Source organism: Doryrhamphus excisus, chromosome 2 (assembly GCF_030265055.1).
Source record: "Doryrhamphus excisus isolate RoL2022-K1 chromosome 2, RoL_Dexc_1.0, whole genome shotgun sequence".
NCBI lineage: Eukaryota > Metazoa > Chordata > Actinopteri > Syngnathiformes > Syngnathidae > Doryrhamphus > Doryrhamphus excisus.
Window position 1 is genome coordinate 20,112,110 of NC_080467.1, and position 18,873 is coordinate 20,130,982.

General features: G+C 43.6%; 2 protein-coding genes across 4 annotated transcripts; both read left to right on the forward strand.

Annotated features, from left to right (window-relative positions):
• Window positions 1–234: 234 nt before the first annotated feature.
• On the forward strand, window positions 235–1,543 carry timm10b (translocase of inner mitochondrial membrane 10 homolog B (yeast)). Its single transcript, XM_058059584.1, has 3 exons — window positions 235–450; window positions 519–614; window positions 734–1,543. The coding sequence occupies exons 1-3, from the start codon at window positions 424–426 to the stop codon at window positions 1,019–1,021; spliced, it is 411 nt and encodes a 136-aa protein (XP_057915567.1). The 5' UTR covers window positions 235–423; the 3' UTR covers window positions 1,022–1,543.
• A 408-nt stretch (window positions 1,544–1,951) lies between these two features.
• Window positions 1,952–18,857, forward strand: kcnt1a (potassium sodium-activated channel subfamily T member 1a). 3 transcript variants are annotated; one of them, XM_058057908.1, is made up of 31 exons: window positions 1,952–2,262; window positions 2,962–3,123; window positions 6,005–6,084; window positions 6,180–6,327; window positions 7,544–7,591; window positions 7,827–7,875; window positions 7,987–8,046; window positions 8,134–8,208; window positions 8,286–8,369; window positions 8,783–8,877; window positions 9,122–9,302; window positions 9,390–9,554; window positions 9,815–9,951; window positions 11,300–11,363; window positions 11,465–11,573; window positions 11,841–11,949; window positions 13,139–13,288; window positions 13,362–13,591; window positions 13,662–13,878; window positions 14,259–14,364; window positions 14,495–14,667; window positions 15,379–15,450; window positions 15,561–15,695; window positions 15,799–15,910; window positions 16,018–16,119; window positions 16,274–16,357; window positions 16,446–16,601; window positions 16,729–17,020; window positions 17,109–17,171; window positions 17,244–17,328; window positions 17,420–18,857. In XM_058057908.1, exons 1-31 carry the CDS (start codon window positions 2,117–2,119, stop codon window positions 17,535–17,537), a joined length of 3,807 nt encoding a protein of 1,268 aa, XP_057913891.1. In that variant the 5' UTR covers window positions 1,952–2,116; the 3' UTR covers window positions 17,538–18,857. The 3 variants fall into 3 exon arrangements, with proteins under 3 accessions (XP_057913891.1, XP_057913901.1, XP_057913908.1); XM_058057918.1 differs by having other exon boundaries at window positions 16,446–16,574; XM_058057925.1 differs by lacking the exons at window positions 1,952–2,262; window positions 2,962–3,123 and adding an exon at window positions 3,936–4,268 and having other exon boundaries at window positions 16,446–16,574.
• Window positions 18,858–18,873: the final 16 nt, after the last annotated feature.

Consider the following 18,873-nt stretch of genomic DNA (forward strand, 5'->3'; position numbering starts at 1 on the left):
AATTTGTTCTGAGAGCATTTTCAGTTGCTGTTTTAGCCCCTTTAACCTCCAAAATGGCTATAAGAGAAGTGAAAACGGATTTTACAAGTTTATATTCAGTACAATAATACCCTCACTGTCATTCTGTATCAACGCCTTGCCACAGATAGTAGTTGCGTTTTCTAGCCTGTAGAGGGAGCACGGCGCTCTATTGTGCACAGTTTGTAAAAACCTCGGTAGAAGAAGAAAAAGCCGGAAGCTCTTGCAGTCCCGTGAAACGCGACTCCACATGAATGTCATGGCCTTTGACAAACTCTTGTCTTATTCAGAATGAGATGGAAATAACGCCCGAGAAGGTTGTGTTTAAAGGACATAGCTTGTGAAGTTAGCGAAACGCGTACGCCGGCAATGTTATTTTAGCTAACACGGTAGCTACGTTAGACGATGGATCCGGAGCAGCAGCTGCGAAACGTAAGTAATGGTGATTGTTGTAAAATATAATGTAAGTTGACTTTGCATCCTGTATTTATTTTTTTTAGCTGCGTGATTTTCTTCTGGTTTACAACCGTATGACTGAGATGTGCTTCCAGCGATGCACCAGCAACTTCAACTACAGGAACCTCACCATGGACGAGGCAAGTACTGTACACTGGTTCTACATTCCCTCATTGCGCCCTCTTTCGTCTGCACATCGTAGTGCATTGCAGTCTCGGCTTTTAGATTTATCTTTATGACCGTGACCTCTCATCTTTAGGAGCGCTGTGTGGACAACTGTGCAGGGAAACTGATCCACTCCAACCACCGCCTGATGGCCACCTACGTGCAGCTGATGCCTCGGCTAGTGCAGCGGCGAATGGAGGAGATGGAGAGCAAAGCTGCTGCGAACATGGCGACAGAAGCCTCAGCAGCTGCTGCTCTCGCTACCACAGAACCGTCACCGGTATCTGAAACTTCTGTTACCGCAATCCCAACGCCTCAAGAACCTCCTACGTTGCCTCGGCCGGTGACTGATGACCTCCACAGATCACCGACTGAGACATGAGGGCTCAAATGCTTCCCAATGCTGGCGCCAAACTCTTACAAAGCAGACTCTCCCAGTGGATGGCACACAAAGGAACTGGAACTGAACACGCTGCAAATGGGCCACTATTTTGTTTTTCCAAGTTGAAATTTCATTTGGACTGTGTTAAAATGATATTTTACAGTGCTTGACATGTCCAAAGTGAAGCAAAAGCCTCTATTATGACATTTTAACTGTAATATCTTTTTGTAGAGCGTGACAAGGAGTTAAGAATATATCCACAACAGGGACCAACCAGTCATGTTGAGCGATCAACAGAAGGAGGAATGAAATGTGTGAAGTGTCAGGGGTTTTTTTTTTCTTTGAAAAATGAATCATAATATCATGACGACAACATGACAGCTTCCTGCCATCTCGCTGCTCAAAAATCATACATTTCAAGTCCTCATGGGATTGAGTCGGTATGCATAATTTATGAACTGTATGTGCATATTTGAAATCCTGAGTTTTTATGTAACAAAAATAAATAAATTGGAATGGAGAAAATGCATTTGTGTATATAGTTGTACTACAGTTAATAAAAAAGGGAATAGTGGCATTTGCTGCCATTTTGGGTCCTGATAAAAAAAATCAACAGTTGCAGACCTGAAAGAAAAGGCCAATTTGGCACTCGACCCAGTCGGTAAAGGGGGCATTTGTGGGACCTGCCGGGATCCCCGGACCAGACCAGTACAGTTAAAGCGAGAAGGAGCCCCGCCCCAAAAATGTCAGAAACTGCCACATGTTGTTTTTCCCACATTTTTCCATGCAAGTCTGAATGGCTGCAGTCCCACCGACTCTCCCGTAGATGGTGCTAGAAGACTCCCCGTCAAGCTTTAAGACTGGTCATGATTAGATTTTTTTTTATTACATGAGAGGTCTGTCACATTCTTGTCTATCATTCTGCACCCTTCCTCGGATCATGAAGACCAATTTAACTCCCACTAAAATTCACATCATGGGCATTTTTTGTACTTTTCATTTTCAAAAGTGTTACATAAAACACACCTCATGCACCTGAGGAGGTGAAGGAGATCTTCTCTGCGCTTGTCCTCCAGGTTCCTCCAGGTTCCTCCGATGCAACTGACCCGGGAAGAGGACTCTGTCAGGGGGGACTCAGCGCCGCCGACATCTCGCAGGTCTTCGGGCAAAATGTGCGGCGAGTGCTACGAGAATCAAACGTTTATCAATGACGACGGCAGCGTGAACGACCGCAAGACACGGTAAATAAAATACAGCATTTCTATGTCTTTAAATTAAAAACCGCGAAGAAGATGAGAGCGGCTTACTTTTCACGAGTTTTTTTTTTTTTTTTGCACCATCAACTCCATGTGAGTGCTGCTGACAAACCGACTACAGAAATGTATGATTTTAGTTTGTTAGTTTAGTTTGACAGTCTAAATGGAAATGGAATCATTCACTCTGCCACCCAAATCCTTGAAAACATATTAAACTGTGCATCCCTTCTAGTCCTGAAAGAGTTGGCATTCCTTTAGACGTTCGTATAATTAGCTTGAATTCTTGCTAACATGTGTACACATTTATTATACAGATTATCTGCTTAAGCATATGTCCCACTCTGCATTTTTTTCCCTTGATTGCTTAAGAGGCTGATTAAGCAGCTCTTAGTTGAAGACCAGAGGTTAATCAAGGAGCTGAATGAGTTCTTTCTATTGGATTTTGTACTTTGAACTGTAAAATTGTGGCATTATGAGCAGAAACTGGGACAGGAGATTTTTTTTCTTCATGAGCATTGCTGATGTACCCTTGAGCAACACACCCAACCCCTCCCCAACTTGCACTTATGGTCGTCACCTGCTACTCCAGCTGTATCTGTCCATTCCGCTCCTCAGTCATCCTTCCAGCTGGTCTTGACGCCTCTCTTGAACCCAATTGTTTTTTTTATGGGGTTCTTCCTCCAGCTCTTGCAAGGGACCACGCCACACCATCAGCAGCACCAGCGGGGTGATCTTGGACATCTCCAGGTTGAAGATGGAGCAGCTGGAGAGCGAGGTGCCGCCGTTGCCACCCCGCTTTCGCTTCCGAGACCTCCTGCTCGGGGACCAGAGCTTCCAGAACGACCGGTACGACACAGTAGACACCTGAGGGGTTGGAGATGTTCTAGTTCATCATAAAAGCAGGCGAATGGTTGGCACACGAGGGTTCAGTTAAATGGCTTCATCTGCCCAAGCATGGTGGCTATAAATATAAACGTCTCACGTTGGATATAGCTAGGATGTGCAATGTTTACATGACTAACATGATGTGGGTGCTGATTCCTGAAGGACAGCGGGGGGTTGGTCACCACTGTATTAGACGGGAAAGAACAACTATTTTATGATATCTTCTGTAGAAAGTAAGTAAACATGGATATAACTTCAAGTAGTCAGTATAAAAATGACTTAACACAAAGTCACATTTGCCTAAATTGCTGGCACCACAATGGAGTACACCATAGGTCCCTCATTAAACCACAGCTCCCACAGTACCGGCAGCACTCATGCAGCCCCAGGCCGTTACTCCGCCACCACCATGCTTTACTGTAGGCACGGCATGTGTTTCCAGCTTTATCAGTGAATTATAAGGCTGTAGTAGTAGGCTGAAGTATAAATCTGTACACGGACTACTCATTTCGGTGCCTTGAGAAGATATACTATGTTAAAAATGCTTCCTGAAATGTGATGAATGAACATTTTTGGATGTTTACTTCTTTACTTCTAATCTAAATGTGCTTTTTCATCACAGCAAAATGCTCGTGTTCCATTTTCATATTAGGAAATGTCAAAGAGCAATTGTGCGACATTGTAGCGTCGTTACAAAAGCACACTTTGCAGCTCTGCGTGGAGCTCCAGTGTTGCAGCGTCGCCGCTTTCCATTCGTGTACAGTCTGTAGCAATGTTGCTGTGGCAACAGCTTGAGAGATGGACGGAGGAGAGAGAGAGATAGTCTACATTTCTAAAAATATTCCAATAAGCTTGTTTTTCCTCCCCAAACAATGACTTGTCGTGTTCTTGCTTTGCTTCTCATGGCCAAGTTCCTTTATGAGCATGTTTGGATTTTTCACTGAATAAGTGGCATAAGATCATTCTAAAAGGGGGTAAAGGAGGGAACGTACTGCATAGCCATAGGTGTTCTTCACCATGGATCCCAAGATCATCATTCCAACCTGGATCAGCCCGACTGTAGGCACTTGGAGGTCGGATCCTTGGAGTAGTGATGCAGGGCAGAGGTACAGTATCGAGCCACGTGTGGGATGATTGATGTCCATGATATCAGTGAAATAAATGCATGCAAGCAGTTTTGTCTTTGTTGTTTTAGTCAGATGGTGGCTTTGTTGGACATTTTCCTATTAGACAAATTTGTGGATTGAGCTCATCTTTTATGGGACATTAGTTGACCTACGATTTGTTTGATTTTAGAGGTTTTATTCTACAATACAGTTAAACCTGTTTTGGGCAAAAAATGTGTCCAAATTTTGCGTTCAGTGTTCCGTGGAGCAAACGTGTCCATTCGTCCTGCTTTGCATCATCAAGTACACAGAGGAATCGAGTGTGCATATGTGTTGGTGACTCATTGTCCATGCATTTTTTAATTGTGTGCTAAATAACCCAGCATGGGGCCGCAATATTGAGTTAAATATATATAATCATGATTCTCTCTAAAATTTATTTATTTTATTTTATTTTATTTTTTAATAAAATATATATTTTTGTTAATTTATTTGTGTGTCTGGAACAAAATAATTGGATTTACATCATTTCCTATGAAAAAAAAAATCTATTTTTTCCTGAACTTTTATTTTTTTTTTTGTCTGAGCTTTTAAATGAATTAAAGGGACAGTTTTGATTTTTTTTCATGAAACTGTATGGCTTTTCCTCCACTTTTCCCCATAAGCCGAGTTATGGTCGGTTTTCAGTGTCGAGAAAATAGTTCCGACTTGTTGGCGGAGTCACTTATATAAAGCATTTTACTACTTAAAACAATATGCATTCAAAAGAGTATTTTCGTCACAAAACCGAAAAAGTCAGACCTCACCATCGATCTGTGAAAGTAAACATATCTGACTATGAGACCAGTGAATATGTAGCGTCCGCAAGCGTCCCGGTCCAAGTCCAAGATTGTATCCTCCAACATGTTAAAGGATCTTCTCTGAAATGGACAGTGATAACTAAGAGGCATGGAGGTCTCATTACTTCCTCCTCCCAATAATCCTGTTCCTCGCCCCTCCCAGTGTCATGACCATCTCAGAGATACAGCACTGAGAAGAATGTCATTTAGCATCACACAGCTGTGAGATATTTGCATCTTATTGCACAGCAGACCTTTTGAGAGACTAATTGTGTGATGGACAGTGGCCAATTAAGGGTCATAACATAACCGGCTTATGGTGTGTGGGTGGATGGGGGTCATACAAGTGGCCCTCTGATGTATAGGAGTGCTCATACCTCATCTGCTTATGTGACAACTGTTTGTGGAGCATCTCTTGCATCTCTGAAGGGTTCTCTCTGCTCTCTGGTGCACCGGGACCAAAAATAGTTGCTGCTACTTGACGTCTGGGCCGCCATCAACCCACGCCGCCGCCGTTTCCCCACTGGGGAACTTACAGTCACAAGCTGAAAACCTGCAATATAACAATCATTAGGTGCATCTGCACAAGACGTGATGTCTTTGCAAAGGTAATAATGCTCAGTTTTGCCTGCATGAGGCTAATCGCAACCACAAAATTAACATTTGAGAGCATCAGTCAAAAGCGAGCATTATTATTTTTGTAATGTGATTTCAGTGTAGCTGTACCGAGTATATATTTACACACAATGCTCTTCATTGTCTCATGCAGACAGATTATCAGACATCGGATCCAACCTCAGATAACTACCTCATCGTATCAAGAGCATCATCATAAATAATCACACAGTACACAATTTCAATCAAAACTGTTTATCGTGTTTGTGCTCCCACTGCCAGGGTGCAAGTTGAGTTTTACGTGAACGAGAACACCTTCAAGGAGCGTCTGAAGCTGTTCTTCATCAAAAATCAACGCTCAAGTATGTTATCTACAAAGTGCAAATGTGTCTACCCTCCTAACATTAAAAGCTACATGAATATACATATGTCACAAGATGTCCTCCTTTGCCTTCAGGCCTCAGAATCCGCGTGTTCAACTTCTCCTTGAAGCTGCTCACCTGCCTGCTCTACATCATCCGAGTGGTGACGGACAACCCAGGTCAGAGCGCGAGCGCTACTCACAGCCCGAGCCAACCGAACACCGCCGGCGGCAACACCAAGTGGTACGTACAGTTGTGTAACATCTGATATGCTCGCAGTTTTCATGAAAGTACTTTCTATTTACACAAAAGGACAATTTCTCTGAAATATTGTTGACAAATCTGCCTAAATGTGTGTTAGTGAGCACTTCTCCTTTGTCGAGATGATTGCACAGTTGTGCCGTAGAGTGGCCACAATAGAAGGCCACTCCAAAATCTGCAATATTACTGAATGGGTACTGAATGAGTACTGAGTGTGGCCTGTAGAATGATGATCCACTCTTCAATGGCAGTGCAAAGTTGCTGGATGTTCAATCCAATCCAATCCACTTTATTTATATAGCACATTTTATAAACAGAGTTTCCAAAGTGCTGCACAGACGAGTAAAAATAAAAAGTAATAATCCAAAACTAAAAGAGCATTTAAGAAATAAAATAATAAAATAGATATTAAAATATTAAAAACAAGACACAAAGCAATAAAAGTATAAAAAATAGAACCAATTACAATAAAAACAAAGAACTAAAAGACACAGGACCATACGACTCACTCTGAGTTAAAAGCCAGAGAATAAAAGTGGGTTTTAAGACGAGACTTAAAGCTTTCGATATTGGATGTTGGCAGCATGGGCCACTCCATCCACAATGACGCTATACATACTGTCTGCCAGTGACGTGCGGGATTCTTCCAAAGTGTCAGACGTCATTTTATGTGAGCGTTTGCCCTCACATAAAATGACGTCTGTTACGACAACAAACTGCACTCAGATCGAGGCCTTAATCAAGACGGACCCCCAACATGAAGACGGTTTATGACAGTTTTGACTGTCATTGGGGACAGTTTATGATAGAGAAATGAACATTCAAATCACCGGCAAACGCTCTGTCAACAAAGCCTTTTATTGTAACCAGCCTAAGGCACATCAGTGCCGTCTCACAGCATCTTGACATGCCACATCTGTGAGATGGGCGGATTATCTCGGTCAAGGAGAAGTTCTCACCAAGACAGATTTTTGTTGAGTGTAGAACACAACAGGAAGCGGCAACAATTAGTTATGCTAATATACGAGCGCCCCTAAATCCTATATGAAGGTCTGTCACCCCGTTGCCTAGCAACAAGATGCATGGTTTAATGAGATGAGAGGCGGTTGGCGAACTGTGACAAATATATTTGCTTGGCCCTGTTGGCCTAAATCCTAATGAAGTAAAGAAAACACATTATGTTTGTATTTGTACACAGCATGGACTGCCCCTGGAATGGATCAGTCCAAGACCGAGACATTAACTGGTAAGTCCGAGGTAATAGTGAGACACCTTGACAAAATGCTGAAGGACACTGTGAGAGGTATCATTTTTAACATTGCGTTTACTATTACGGTTGGAGTTTGCAGTGGTGTCCAACTGGTTACCTGACCAATAGTACATTACCTCGATAAACATATTCCGATATTTATCGTGACATCAGGGCTGTTTTGGTGCAAGAATGAAATAATGACTGATAATTGTGTCATTCTTTCTGTAAGGGAGTTGATCTTTTGGGTGGACAGGAAGGTTCCTGTCTGGGCCATTCAAGTGAGTATACTTGTAAAGCCTGCTGAACTATGGCGTCGCAACGGTTCCCCAAATTCCCATTTCTTGAGTTTAGTTTTCCTTTGTTGTGTTAAATTGCTTCCATCACGGCAGGTTACAGTGGCCATCATCAGCTTCCTGGAGACGATGCTGCTGATGTATTTGAGCTACAAGGTGAGATCTCATTAGAGAATCTCGTTCAGGCTGAAGCGGTGAGGATATTGACCCATGCGGAGTTTCAAATGACTCTTTATTTCCCAGGGGAACATTTGGGAGCAGATATTCCAAGTTTCCTTTCTTCTGGAGATGATCAACACGGTTCCTTTCATCATCACGGTAAATGGTGACTCAATTTACAGATATAACAGAGCATGACTCACCCATGTGATTCAAGAAAATAACCATTTTATCAGATCTTCTGGCCATCCATAAGGAACATCTTCATCCCCGTCTTCCTCAATTGCTGGCTTGCCAAATGCGCTCTGGAAAACATGATCGTGAGTAAGATCATTAACTTGATGGTCTGTGTTAACGAGCTGGAGTCATTTACATTTTAACGACCCACACTGCCAGCGGTTTTAATTTCAAGTAATTAAGAATTCTAATTTGTGCAAGTCTCAGCTGCAAAAGCATCTCAGAGAATTGCTCATGGTTTTTGTTTTTTTTTTGTTGGCAATCCTTTTACAAATTTCATCACAATGCGTATCTGTTGTTGCCGAGTTGTAGCGCGGCTGCAGGGAACATCTATTATCATCGCTTCTTTGCACAAAGCATCCAGCCCGATGATGTGAGACATTTTAGACACCGAAGTACACATCGGAAGTTGCGCTCAGGAATTTTGGAAGCATGAGAAATGAGTTTTTGGTCGTGTTTTCTTTCTTGCTTTGCTTAAAATTGGTTTTGTTTGCAGAATGATGTCCACAGAGCAATCCAGAGAACCAACTCAGCCATGTTCAACCAGGTCCTCATCCTCATCTGCACTCTGCTATGCTTGGTCTTCACTGGGTGAGTCTGCTCTGCAAATCACTCAAATCACTTGAATATCGAATAAGTGCGATCATTTATACACATTTATTAGCAAATTATTATTATAAAATTCATGTTCAGTTGTTGTGTGATGAATTAATTTATTTTAGCCCTGTGTTGCAGCATCTTTCCCTCCATATGAGGAGTGCCATTTATTTCTTTATTAAGTGGATTAATTGTGCCACTGCATCTATTGAAGCAGACTCACTCATGTCGATTCTAGAACGTGTGGAATCCAGCACCTGGAGCGAGCAGGGAAAAACCTCTCCCTGTTCAACTCCTTCTACTTCTGCATCGTCACCTTCTCCACAGTAGGCTTCGGTGACGTCACCCCCCGAATTTGGCCGTCGCAGCTCCTGGTGGTCATTATGATCTGCGTGGCCCTTGTGGTGCTGCCGCTGCAAGTAGGTAGATGTTAGGAAATTGGTGTCCCCCCCCCCCCCCGCCCCCATGTGTAGGTTTTGTAGACTCACCGCTTGTTGGTGGGTCAGTTTGAGGAGCTGATGTACCTGTGGATGGAGAGCCAGAAGTCTGGGGGGAATTACAGCCGCCACCGCGCGCAGACAGAGAAACACGTGGTATTGTGTGTCAGCGCGCTTAAAATCGACCTGCTCATGGACTTCCTCAATGAGTTCTACGCCCACCCCAGACTGCAGGTACCAGTCGCCGCCTCCTCTTTCCGGTTGTTCGTCTGTCAACAAACAAAGGCCGAGAAGAGGCTAGTTATGAGTATATACTTCACATATAAATATACTTTATTCATCAGTCTCTAATAATAAGACTTGCTTAGACTTAGAGTCAAGAATAGAGGAGACAATGAATAATAGTACATTATAATGTCAATTATTCGGGTTCATTTTTTGGAGTGTTTGCTTTATATTATACATGCTGACACGATGGATATGACACCCTAAAGGATTACTACGTGGTGATACTGTGTCCGAGCGAAATGGACCTGCAGGTGCGGAGGGTACTTCAGATCCCTCTGTGGTCGCAGAGAGTCATCTATCTGCAGGGATCGGTTCTCAAAGACCAGGACCTGCTCCGAGCCAAGTGAGTGGACGCACAAATGTTGAGAGAAGGAAACCCTGGTCCATCATCAGACAGAAATCCTTTCACCTTACGAGTACTGTACACTAAATAGTAGTGTTGGCTACTAATGAGAAACCGCTACTGCCTCGCTAATTCTCCGTTTCTCACTGTAATTTGGTTCCAGTCCCAACCATTAAATGAATTCCCATGAAGTAGGATTCATTATCTTTAAATCAAGTATTTCCATAGATCATAGAAAACAAACAAACAAACAAAAACTTCTAAATACGGCTTTTAACATTATTAAAGCCCTCTAGGCATAAAGTAGCACACCTATAGCCACCTTTACACTCATATTAGCCAATATAGTAGACATAATAAGATTAAATAAGCCATTAAGACATAACACTTATGTTTGTGTATGTTACCTAGTGACCAGTGTAGAATACTACATATCCTCAACGTCTCTTTTGAATGCTTTATATTTGTATTTTAGGTCATTTAGCCATCTTTATGCTTGAAAATGCTTCATTTTGTCACAATTTGTTTTTGACTTATACTATGTCAATATCACTTCTGTTACATATTGCAGTATTTATTATGCACATTAAAAACAATCAATCGTGTACTCACTATGAAGTGGTGTGATAGACGAACATGCGGAGACCGAATACTGGGGTGATATCCACGTATTCTTAAGCATAATTTTTGTGACAGATCGAAATTGAGTACAGACAGTAAATCTACATTTTGTGCATTTTTTTTGAGCCAATACAAATAGAAGTCTGGGTACAAGCTGGTGTGTCCTGTGAATGACAGCATTTCAAGTCCTCCCACGCACGTTTTACATTGGAACCTGCCCTCTCACGGCACCGTTAATGACATGCAAAAAACAGTCACTGCACGCTGCTCAGTGAGGGGGGGGGGGCATTCAAGGTTTCGTATTGGAAGACTGTGAATCGACAGATGACCGGTTAAATGTCACTGGAGGTGTGACAGGCTGACTCACTGCTGGTGGGCAATTTTTTTAATATACTTCATGCAGTGGTGACTGAATTTCCAATATGTATTTTATATAATAATAATCATAAGAAAAATACATTATCGTATGTAATAATCTTATTGTTAAATAATTGAATTTTATAATAATAATTATTATTGAATAATACAATATTGTGCATATTTTAATGATAAAATAGATTGCTAAATTAATCTATTTGATTGCATGACTGGCATTTTGTCACAGTGCTCCAAACTAGGTGACCCCACCCCAAGGAATTGTGTTGATCTGTCGCTGAGCTAAACGTAAATATCACATCATTTTTAATATAAATATGCCAGTGTTTCACACACACCTTTTCGTCTGCAGGATGGACGACGCTGAGGCCTGTTTCATCCTGAGCAGTCGTAACGAGGTGGATCGCATGGCGGCGGTAGGACTAATCCATCAGCTCAAAATGGCTTCCGTTTCACATGAAGATGAAGATCACACCTCAAAGCAGAGCACATAATCCTCCCGTGTGTTGTCCTACAGGACCATCAGACCATCCTGAGAGCCTGGGCCGTCAAGGACTTTGCTCCAAACTGTCCACTTTATGTTCAGATCCTCAAACCTGAAAACAAGTTCCATGTCAAATTTGCAGGTTAGACTTGCACGACAGTTAAAGGCATGTTTTTGTTTTTACATTCCCTGATTATTATTTTGTCAATATTTTGGTCATATTTACACATCTGATTTGTGTTTGCCTGTGTGCGCTGCCCCCCAGTGGCCGTAAAGTCAGTGGCCACAAGTTACGCTACGCTATTGATGCAGATACTTCATTCATTAGATTTTTTTTCATTGTATTTCTTTTTTATGCTAAGTTTCCGTCCACTAAAAATGACATTTCTGATTTCATTTTATTTTTTAGACCACGTCGTGTGTGAGGAGGAGTTCAAGTACGCCATGTTGGCTCTTAACTGTGTGTGTCCTGCCACCTCCACCTTGGTCACGCTTCTTGTGCACACCTCCAGTGGACGGTCAGTCATTTGCTTCTATGAAGGTTATTTACAGGTGGCAAAACTTATAGTAAGTAGTATGTACTTTATGACCCCCCCAAACGGGATAAAAATGCATCATCTTTTGAATTTCTGTGAGTTGGCGACGTCATGGACGTTATACCACCTTTGACTAGATGAGTCCACCCTGTGTAAATAAATGCCCACCGCTTCTGGTTCAGGCTTAGCTACAGGTTTTAAAATAAAGTTGTCAGTTGTACTATCCATCAGGCAGCTACTACATATGTTTTTATTCGCCCTTACTGTACGGATGACCACTGTCATATTGATGAGAGTGAGGTGTAGTCGTGTTGTGTAAACCTCCCTGATGCCTTAAGGGTCGTGGCTGGACATCAAGTTGAGAATCCAGGCTTGTACCTCGATGGCTAGCGCTCTCGATTCCATGTTCAAGCCCGGGTGGAAGGTAGAGTTGGCTGGACCTGGATGAGAGTGAGATTTCGTGGTGTGAATGTAAGACCTGACTTCCTGGCACCTCGAGAGTCTCGGCTTTTAACTCTCATTCTGCAGATCCATGTTCGAGGTTGCACTAGCGCTGCCCGACTTAACTCTCAATCAGTGTGGACATGTCGTCGGTTCAAGCCTGGCATGACGGCAAGGATGCTGTTCCCAGACGATCTTACTAAAAGCACTTCTTACACTTTTGGTAAAACTTTGAATCCAATGTTGTCAAACCTCAGGAACTTAGAATTGTTCCAAAATAAAACGGGACCTTTCAAAATCTTTGGGTTTGATAGACAAAAAGCAAGCAGCTCTGTTCTCCATATGAAAAGCTTTCTGATGATTTTTTTTTCCTTCGCCTAGCATGCAAAAAGATCCCTTTCCCTACTCTTGACGTCAGCAGCTGAAGGGTTACCATTAGCTCAATCAATAGAAGAAACACAAAAGTGAAGCTCTCTATTAGTCACCGGCTGAGCTGGCGTAGAGTTTGTGCAAGGCCGTGTTATGTACGGTACTTCATTCAATAGTCAGTCTATAATAATGGTCTCAAATTATTGACGCTCCATTATGCACATCTAATGAAATAGAATACAGGAAGTGTATCATAAATGATCCCTTGATTGACACTTTCACAAGGGTGTTTCATGGAGAGCGGAGGTGTAAACTCCAAATGTCAAAAGATCTTGAAAGTGGCATTGTGTTCCTCATGCAGGGAAGGACAACAGTCTCCGGAGCAGTGGCAGAGAATGTACGGGTGTTGCTCCGGCAACGAGGTCTACCACATCAGGCTGAGCGACAGCAAGTTTTTCGGGGCATACAGCGGCAAAAGCTTCACCTACGCTTCTTTCCACGCTCACAAAAAGTGAGTCGGGTCACTTAAACCTGAGTGAAAGTTAACCCGGCTTCTCTTGATCAGGTTTTGCTGTCTCGTCCAGATATGGAGTGTGTTTGATTGGCATCAGGAGGGAGGAGAACAAGAGCATCCTTTTAAACCCCGGCCCTCACCACATCATGGCTGCCACAGACACCTGCTACTACATCAACATCACAAAGGAGGAAAACTCAGCCTTCATCTTCAACCAGGAGGAACGGAAGGGACGCGCTGGTGTGGGACTCTATGACGGACCCTCGCAGCTTCCCGTGCACAGCATCATTGCCAGCATGGGTGGGAGCAACCAGCGTGTGAACACGCCATCGTTGCGAGGGAGAAATGCTAACCTGCGGTCTGCTTACAGGCACCGTGGCGATGGATCTTCAGAACTCCAGTCCGCCTCACATACCGGGCGCTAAGCTGGTACCGCCCGCGCTCAACGGAATGGGCAGTCGTCGCCCGAGCATCGCTCCGGTTCAGGAAATCGCAGACTCTTCGGCGATCCTGCCATGTGACCTTCTTGGCGACCAATCAGAGGATGACTCTGTCTTCAGTGATGAGAGAGAGCATTCGTCCACCGAGTAAGATGATTGTTGGTTTTGATCGTACCATGGATGACGGATGAAGGAATGAGTCCGTCATGTTTCCAGACATTTTAGAGACAGGATGTAGTCGGTCGCCAGAGTTGCAGGGTTGCGGGAGGGATATTGTTCCACTCATCTTAAAGACTGAAGGTTTCGGGGCAGTAGGACGATCCAAAGATCTATCCACGGCCCATTGGCTTCGATGTCACATCACACACGCACTCAAATTCCCGCTCCAAAATCCCGTAGAAAGTCTTTCCCGAAGAGCGGAAGCCAGTATATCTTTTGTATCTCAATACTTTCGCCCTCTTAGTGTCCCGGTAGTCCGTGTGAGCTTGCTTCTGAACAATTGATACTATTTTTGGATTTGTTGCCAGGTATGTGAAAGGTTACCCCCCTAACTCTCCTTACATCGGAAGCTCGCCCACCTTGTGCCATCTGCTGGCTGAGAAAGCCTCATTTTGCTGCCTACGTCTGGACCAGGTGGGCAGTCCTGTTTTGTTCTGTCACCTTAGTCATCCATCTTTCTTACCGCCATTCCTTCTCCTCTACCCAACACCCCCCTCGTCTATTTCTCTGTGAAACACACTTTTCTTCTCACTGTACTTTCCAGGGTTGCAGGCACAACAGTTCAGAAGACGCCAAGGCGTACGGTTTCAAAAACAAGCTGATCATCGTGTCCGCTGAGACAGCAGGGAATGGTCTCTATAACTTCATAGTGCCTCTCAGAGCGTATTACAGACCCAGGAAAGAACTGAACCCCATCGTGTTACTGCTGGACAACCTGTGAGTTCTCCTTCGCAACACATATTTTCTGCACGAATCCCAGCAATGCATCCTCTCACCAGTAGCAGGCCAAGGGTGCTGCTGCTGCTGCTTTTCATCGGCTTTTTTTTTTTTTTTTGGTGAGAATAATAAAAATGCGGCAGATGGTAACCATAGCAACTTGCTCTGAACTTAACAACACATCAACGATCAACACTCCCTTCCTGCGGCGCTCCCTCCCATCCTTTTAATGCTGCACCCACACACTTGGATACGTAATTGCAACACTTACGACAGCCTGGGGTCTCGACGCAGTGGTACTGGGTAGATGCCTAATGTTGGCAGGGGGGTGGGGGTCGCTTGGGGACAGGTATTAGTAATAATAATGACAGGAAAAATAATGCAATATTGTCTGCCCTTCTGTCAGCAAATTGGTTCGTTGCCTACCCATCTGTTTCATCCAACCGGCTCCACGTCTGCGTCGTCATTTTATCCGGACAAATCCTCACCTACCCTCGTAGACCACCTACCCTGCTCCTTCTGTATCAGCTGATAAGCTGCCCACCATCCGAAAACAAAAATCTTCGCCGACCATTCTCCTTCGCCTAATCAGTGACGTTGCTCGTCCTTCCCGGTTGTTCTTGCCGTTATTCCACCTTGTCAGCTTTCATCATCGGAAAAATGAAATGTTGTTCACTTCTCGATGTACATTACCGTCTCTGTGATCCGTAGGCCAGACAATCACTTTCTAGAAGCCATCTGTTGCTTCCCCATGGTCTACTACATGGCGGGGGCCATTGACAAGTAAGACCGTCTATCGTTGGCATTTATTGTTGGTTTCACAGAAGCGACAAAGTACCCTCCAGGAAATATGCTTTGTATTTGTGTTATGATCACAACGGTGTGTGTTTCAGTCTTGACAGCCTGCTTCAGTGCGGCATTATATACGCCGACAACTTGGTCGTCGTGGACAAAGAGAGCACAATGAGCGCAGAGGAGGACTACATGGCCGACGCCAAAACTATTGTCAACGTGCAGACAATGTTTCGGTAATCCGTCGCATTTTATCATCACAACCTTGAATTTATTTTTGATATGTTGTGCTGTTTAGTGTCATTTTTGTTTGATTAAAAGCCTTGCCTTTTGTTCCAGGTTGTTTCCCAGCCTAAGCATCATCACGGAGCTCACACATCCGTCCAACATGAGGTTCATGCAGTTCAGGGCAAAGGACTGCTACTCTCTGGCTCTCTCCAAGCTGGAAAAGGTGAGACACGGTAGAACACGTTAGAAATAGGAATTATCATGAAGGTCATTTTGTATATAGATATACGTATATTTCCACTTGGTTGAGCATCTCCTGATCCCCCGCAGAAAGAGCGTGACAAAGGCTCCAACTTGGCCTTCATGTTCCGCCTCCCCTTCGCCGCAGGCCGAGTGTTCAGCATCAGCATGCTCGACACGCTGCTCTACCAGGTTGGCGCACACCCACAGCCGAGCACTTTGACTTTGACCCAGTGGAGGAAAAAAATGAGTAAAAATCCCCCCCTTGTCTTAAACCTGGGGATCTTTCTTCTGTTTCGTTGTTATTATTCCCAAAAGTTACATTCTCTATGCAATTCCACCTCAGTCTTTTGTGAAGGACTACATGATCCTCATAGCGAGGTTGCTGCTGGGACTGGACACCACTCCTGGATCAGGATACCTCTGTGCTGTGAGTTGAAGGAAAACATAAAACGTAGTGGTAAACCATAGCCATGCTTCTCAAAGCAAAGGGTGATCTCCTCCGTCTTGGTCCTCAGATGAAGGTCACTGAGGGAGACCTGTGGATTGGTACCTATGGAAGACTCTTCCAGAAGCTCTGCTCATCCAGTGCCGAAATTCCAATTGGGATCTACCGGACCGAGTCACACATTTTCTCCACTTCTGAGGCAAGAGGAACATCTACATCAGGAACAGTAATTCCTCGTTTTTCGCCATTTAAGACATAAAGATGTATGCTCATGTGTGACAGGAAGTGACTATAGGGAGTTAAACTAAAAGTTATTAGTTATAGTTTTGACTTTTAAACAACATATTCCTCAGTCTCAGGCATCCGTGGATGAGTGCGAGGACACAAGGGACAGAGGTCAAGAGCCCCAGCGCCCCAATGATCAGTCGGACCGCCCCCTGCTTAGAAAGAAGAGCATGCAGTGGGCGCGTCGTCTGAGTAAAAGAAGCACGCGGTGGCAGGGGACAAGCCGGGACTCCACCAAGGACCACGCCCAGCGCATCGCCCAGCAGCGTCTGAATCTCTACCGACGCTCTGAACGGGAGGAGCTTTCTGAGCTGGTGCGCAACCGCATGAGGCATCTGGGACTTCCTACCTCAGGATACGGTGAGAACTCATGGGAACGCTCTGATAGAGTCCTATCCGTTGGAAAAATCACACAACTTCATCTCCAAGGTTTGGTTGTTTCTTGTAGAGGACTTGAACAATCTGACAGCCTGTGATGTCATGAACAGAGTCAATCTGGGATACCTCCAAGGTAGTGTTCCTTCGTTTGTAGTCTGCTTTCCGATTCGGTTAGATGTGGGTTTCTGACTGAGGTTGATTTCAGATGAACAGAACGACCACCAAAACACGCTGTCCTATGTCCTGATCAACCCGTCACCTGACACCCGTCTAGAGATCAATGATGTTGTGTAAGCATTATTTTTATACACAAGTGCAACTGTCAGAAGAATATTCTGTCAAGACTGAACAGCAAGACAAAAATCTCACCCTCTACCTCAGGTACTTGATACGCTCTGATCCTCTGGCTCATGTCCCCGAAGAGCCCCCGATCCACAGCAGTAGTCTGAAAGAGAGGCACGAGTCCAGCTTTGAGACCAGGGAAGACACACAACTCTGATCCCTTGGCCTTACCTGGAGGTTTAAACCACTACGGGACCAGCACCGCAGTCTTCTACGGTCATCTCTCGAGTAGCTCCTTTTTTGGCAGGTGGCCTTTGACAGCATCACGACGAACCAGACGGCGGCTTTCGGGTTGAATGATCGGTTTTGTTACAACTTAGAGAGCCCTCAGGTGAAGTACAAACCCAACTGAAAGACGGAAGTATTTCATCCACGTGAATGCTGCACTCAGGACGCGGAAAAGAAAGAAAATAAAGCTGGTCCCTCCTGCGTTTCCACAAACTTGGAAACATACAACGATCCCAAAAGGTCTTGATAAGGTCAGGAATTAAGAGTCAAGGACAAATAAGGGGTCGAGTTTCTTACTTGATGAAGAAATGTGTCGAAATTATTTTCCCTCGTTTATCACGGTCAACAGGTTCCAGACTCGATGTGATAAGTGAATTTTGGCAAAGCGGGACTCCCTTTTTATAAATATATTCTTTTCGTAGAGCATGGAAATCCTTCTAAATACACCATTAGAGCCTTCAAGAGATGAAATAGCACCCCTACAGTCACCTTTACACTTGTATTACCCAATATAGTAGACATAAGAGAAAAGACCTTTAATAAATATACCATATTTTCCGGACTATAAGTCGCACTTTTTTCATAGGTTGGCTGTTCCTGCGACTTATACTCCAGAGCGACTTATAAATGAAAAAAATGTTTTTGTTACATAAACACTGGACACCTTTTCTGTTTATGGTTATTTTTTGTGTAGCTGAATAAGCATTGTGTTAGCATATCTTACACCTATTCAGCCTGTTCTCTATTCTTTTATTGTTAGAACTTGCCTTCCAAGAGGACGTAATGTCTGTTTTAGTCACGTAGTTTGGAAAATAAATTACCTGCAAAAAATGCGACTAACTCCAGTGCGACTTATGTATGTTTTTTTTTTCTACCTAATTGTGCATTTTTGGCCTTGTGCGACTTACAGTCCAGAAAATACGGTATTTGGAAAAACGCGATCGTGAAAGTCGAAGCATGACGTGGTGAGGGACAACTCTTGTGCATTTATCGCAGGTTTCTATCCATCTTTAGTTGATTAAAGCTGGACTGACTGTATGCTCTGTAAACTATACTTCAATTTAAGCTTGACTATTTATTACAAAAACCTTTGCAACTACAAGTTTAAAAACAAGTTAGTATTTTTGTAGCTGGGCATTAGCAGTAGTTATACTCTAGTGTTGAGGTTTTCATTTGTAGGAGTAACAATGATCGTTATGTATTGATGTTTGTACTCTACTCAGCTGACTTTAAACAGGGGACTGATGTACTTGATTTTATTGGTT

Excerpts from the sequence above, each read along its gene's own strand:
- timm10b (XM_058059584.1), top strand. The coding sequence starts at position 424 with ATGGATCCGGAGCAGCAGCTGCGAAAC. Across the intron at positions 451-518 it reads CGGAGCAGCAGCTGCGAAAC|CTGCGTGATTTTCTTCTGGT; the intron begins GTAAGTAATGGT and ends TATTTTTTTTAG. Across the intron at positions 615-733 it reads GGAACCTCACCATGGACGAG|GAGCGCTGTGTGGACAACTG; the intron begins GCAAGTACTGTA and ends TCTCATCTTTAG.
- kcnt1a (XM_058057908.1), top strand. The coding sequence starts at position 2,117 with ATGCAACTGACCCGGGAAGAGGACTCTGTCAGGGGGGACTCAGCGCCG. Across the intron at positions 11,574-11,840 it reads GTTCCATGTCAAATTTGCAG|ACCACGTCGTGTGTGAGGAG; the intron begins GTTAGACTTGCA and ends TTTATTTTTTAG. Across the intron at positions 17,172-17,243 it reads CAATCTGGGATACCTCCAAG|ATGAACAGAACGACCACCAA; the intron begins GTAGTGTTCCTT and ends GGTTGATTTCAG.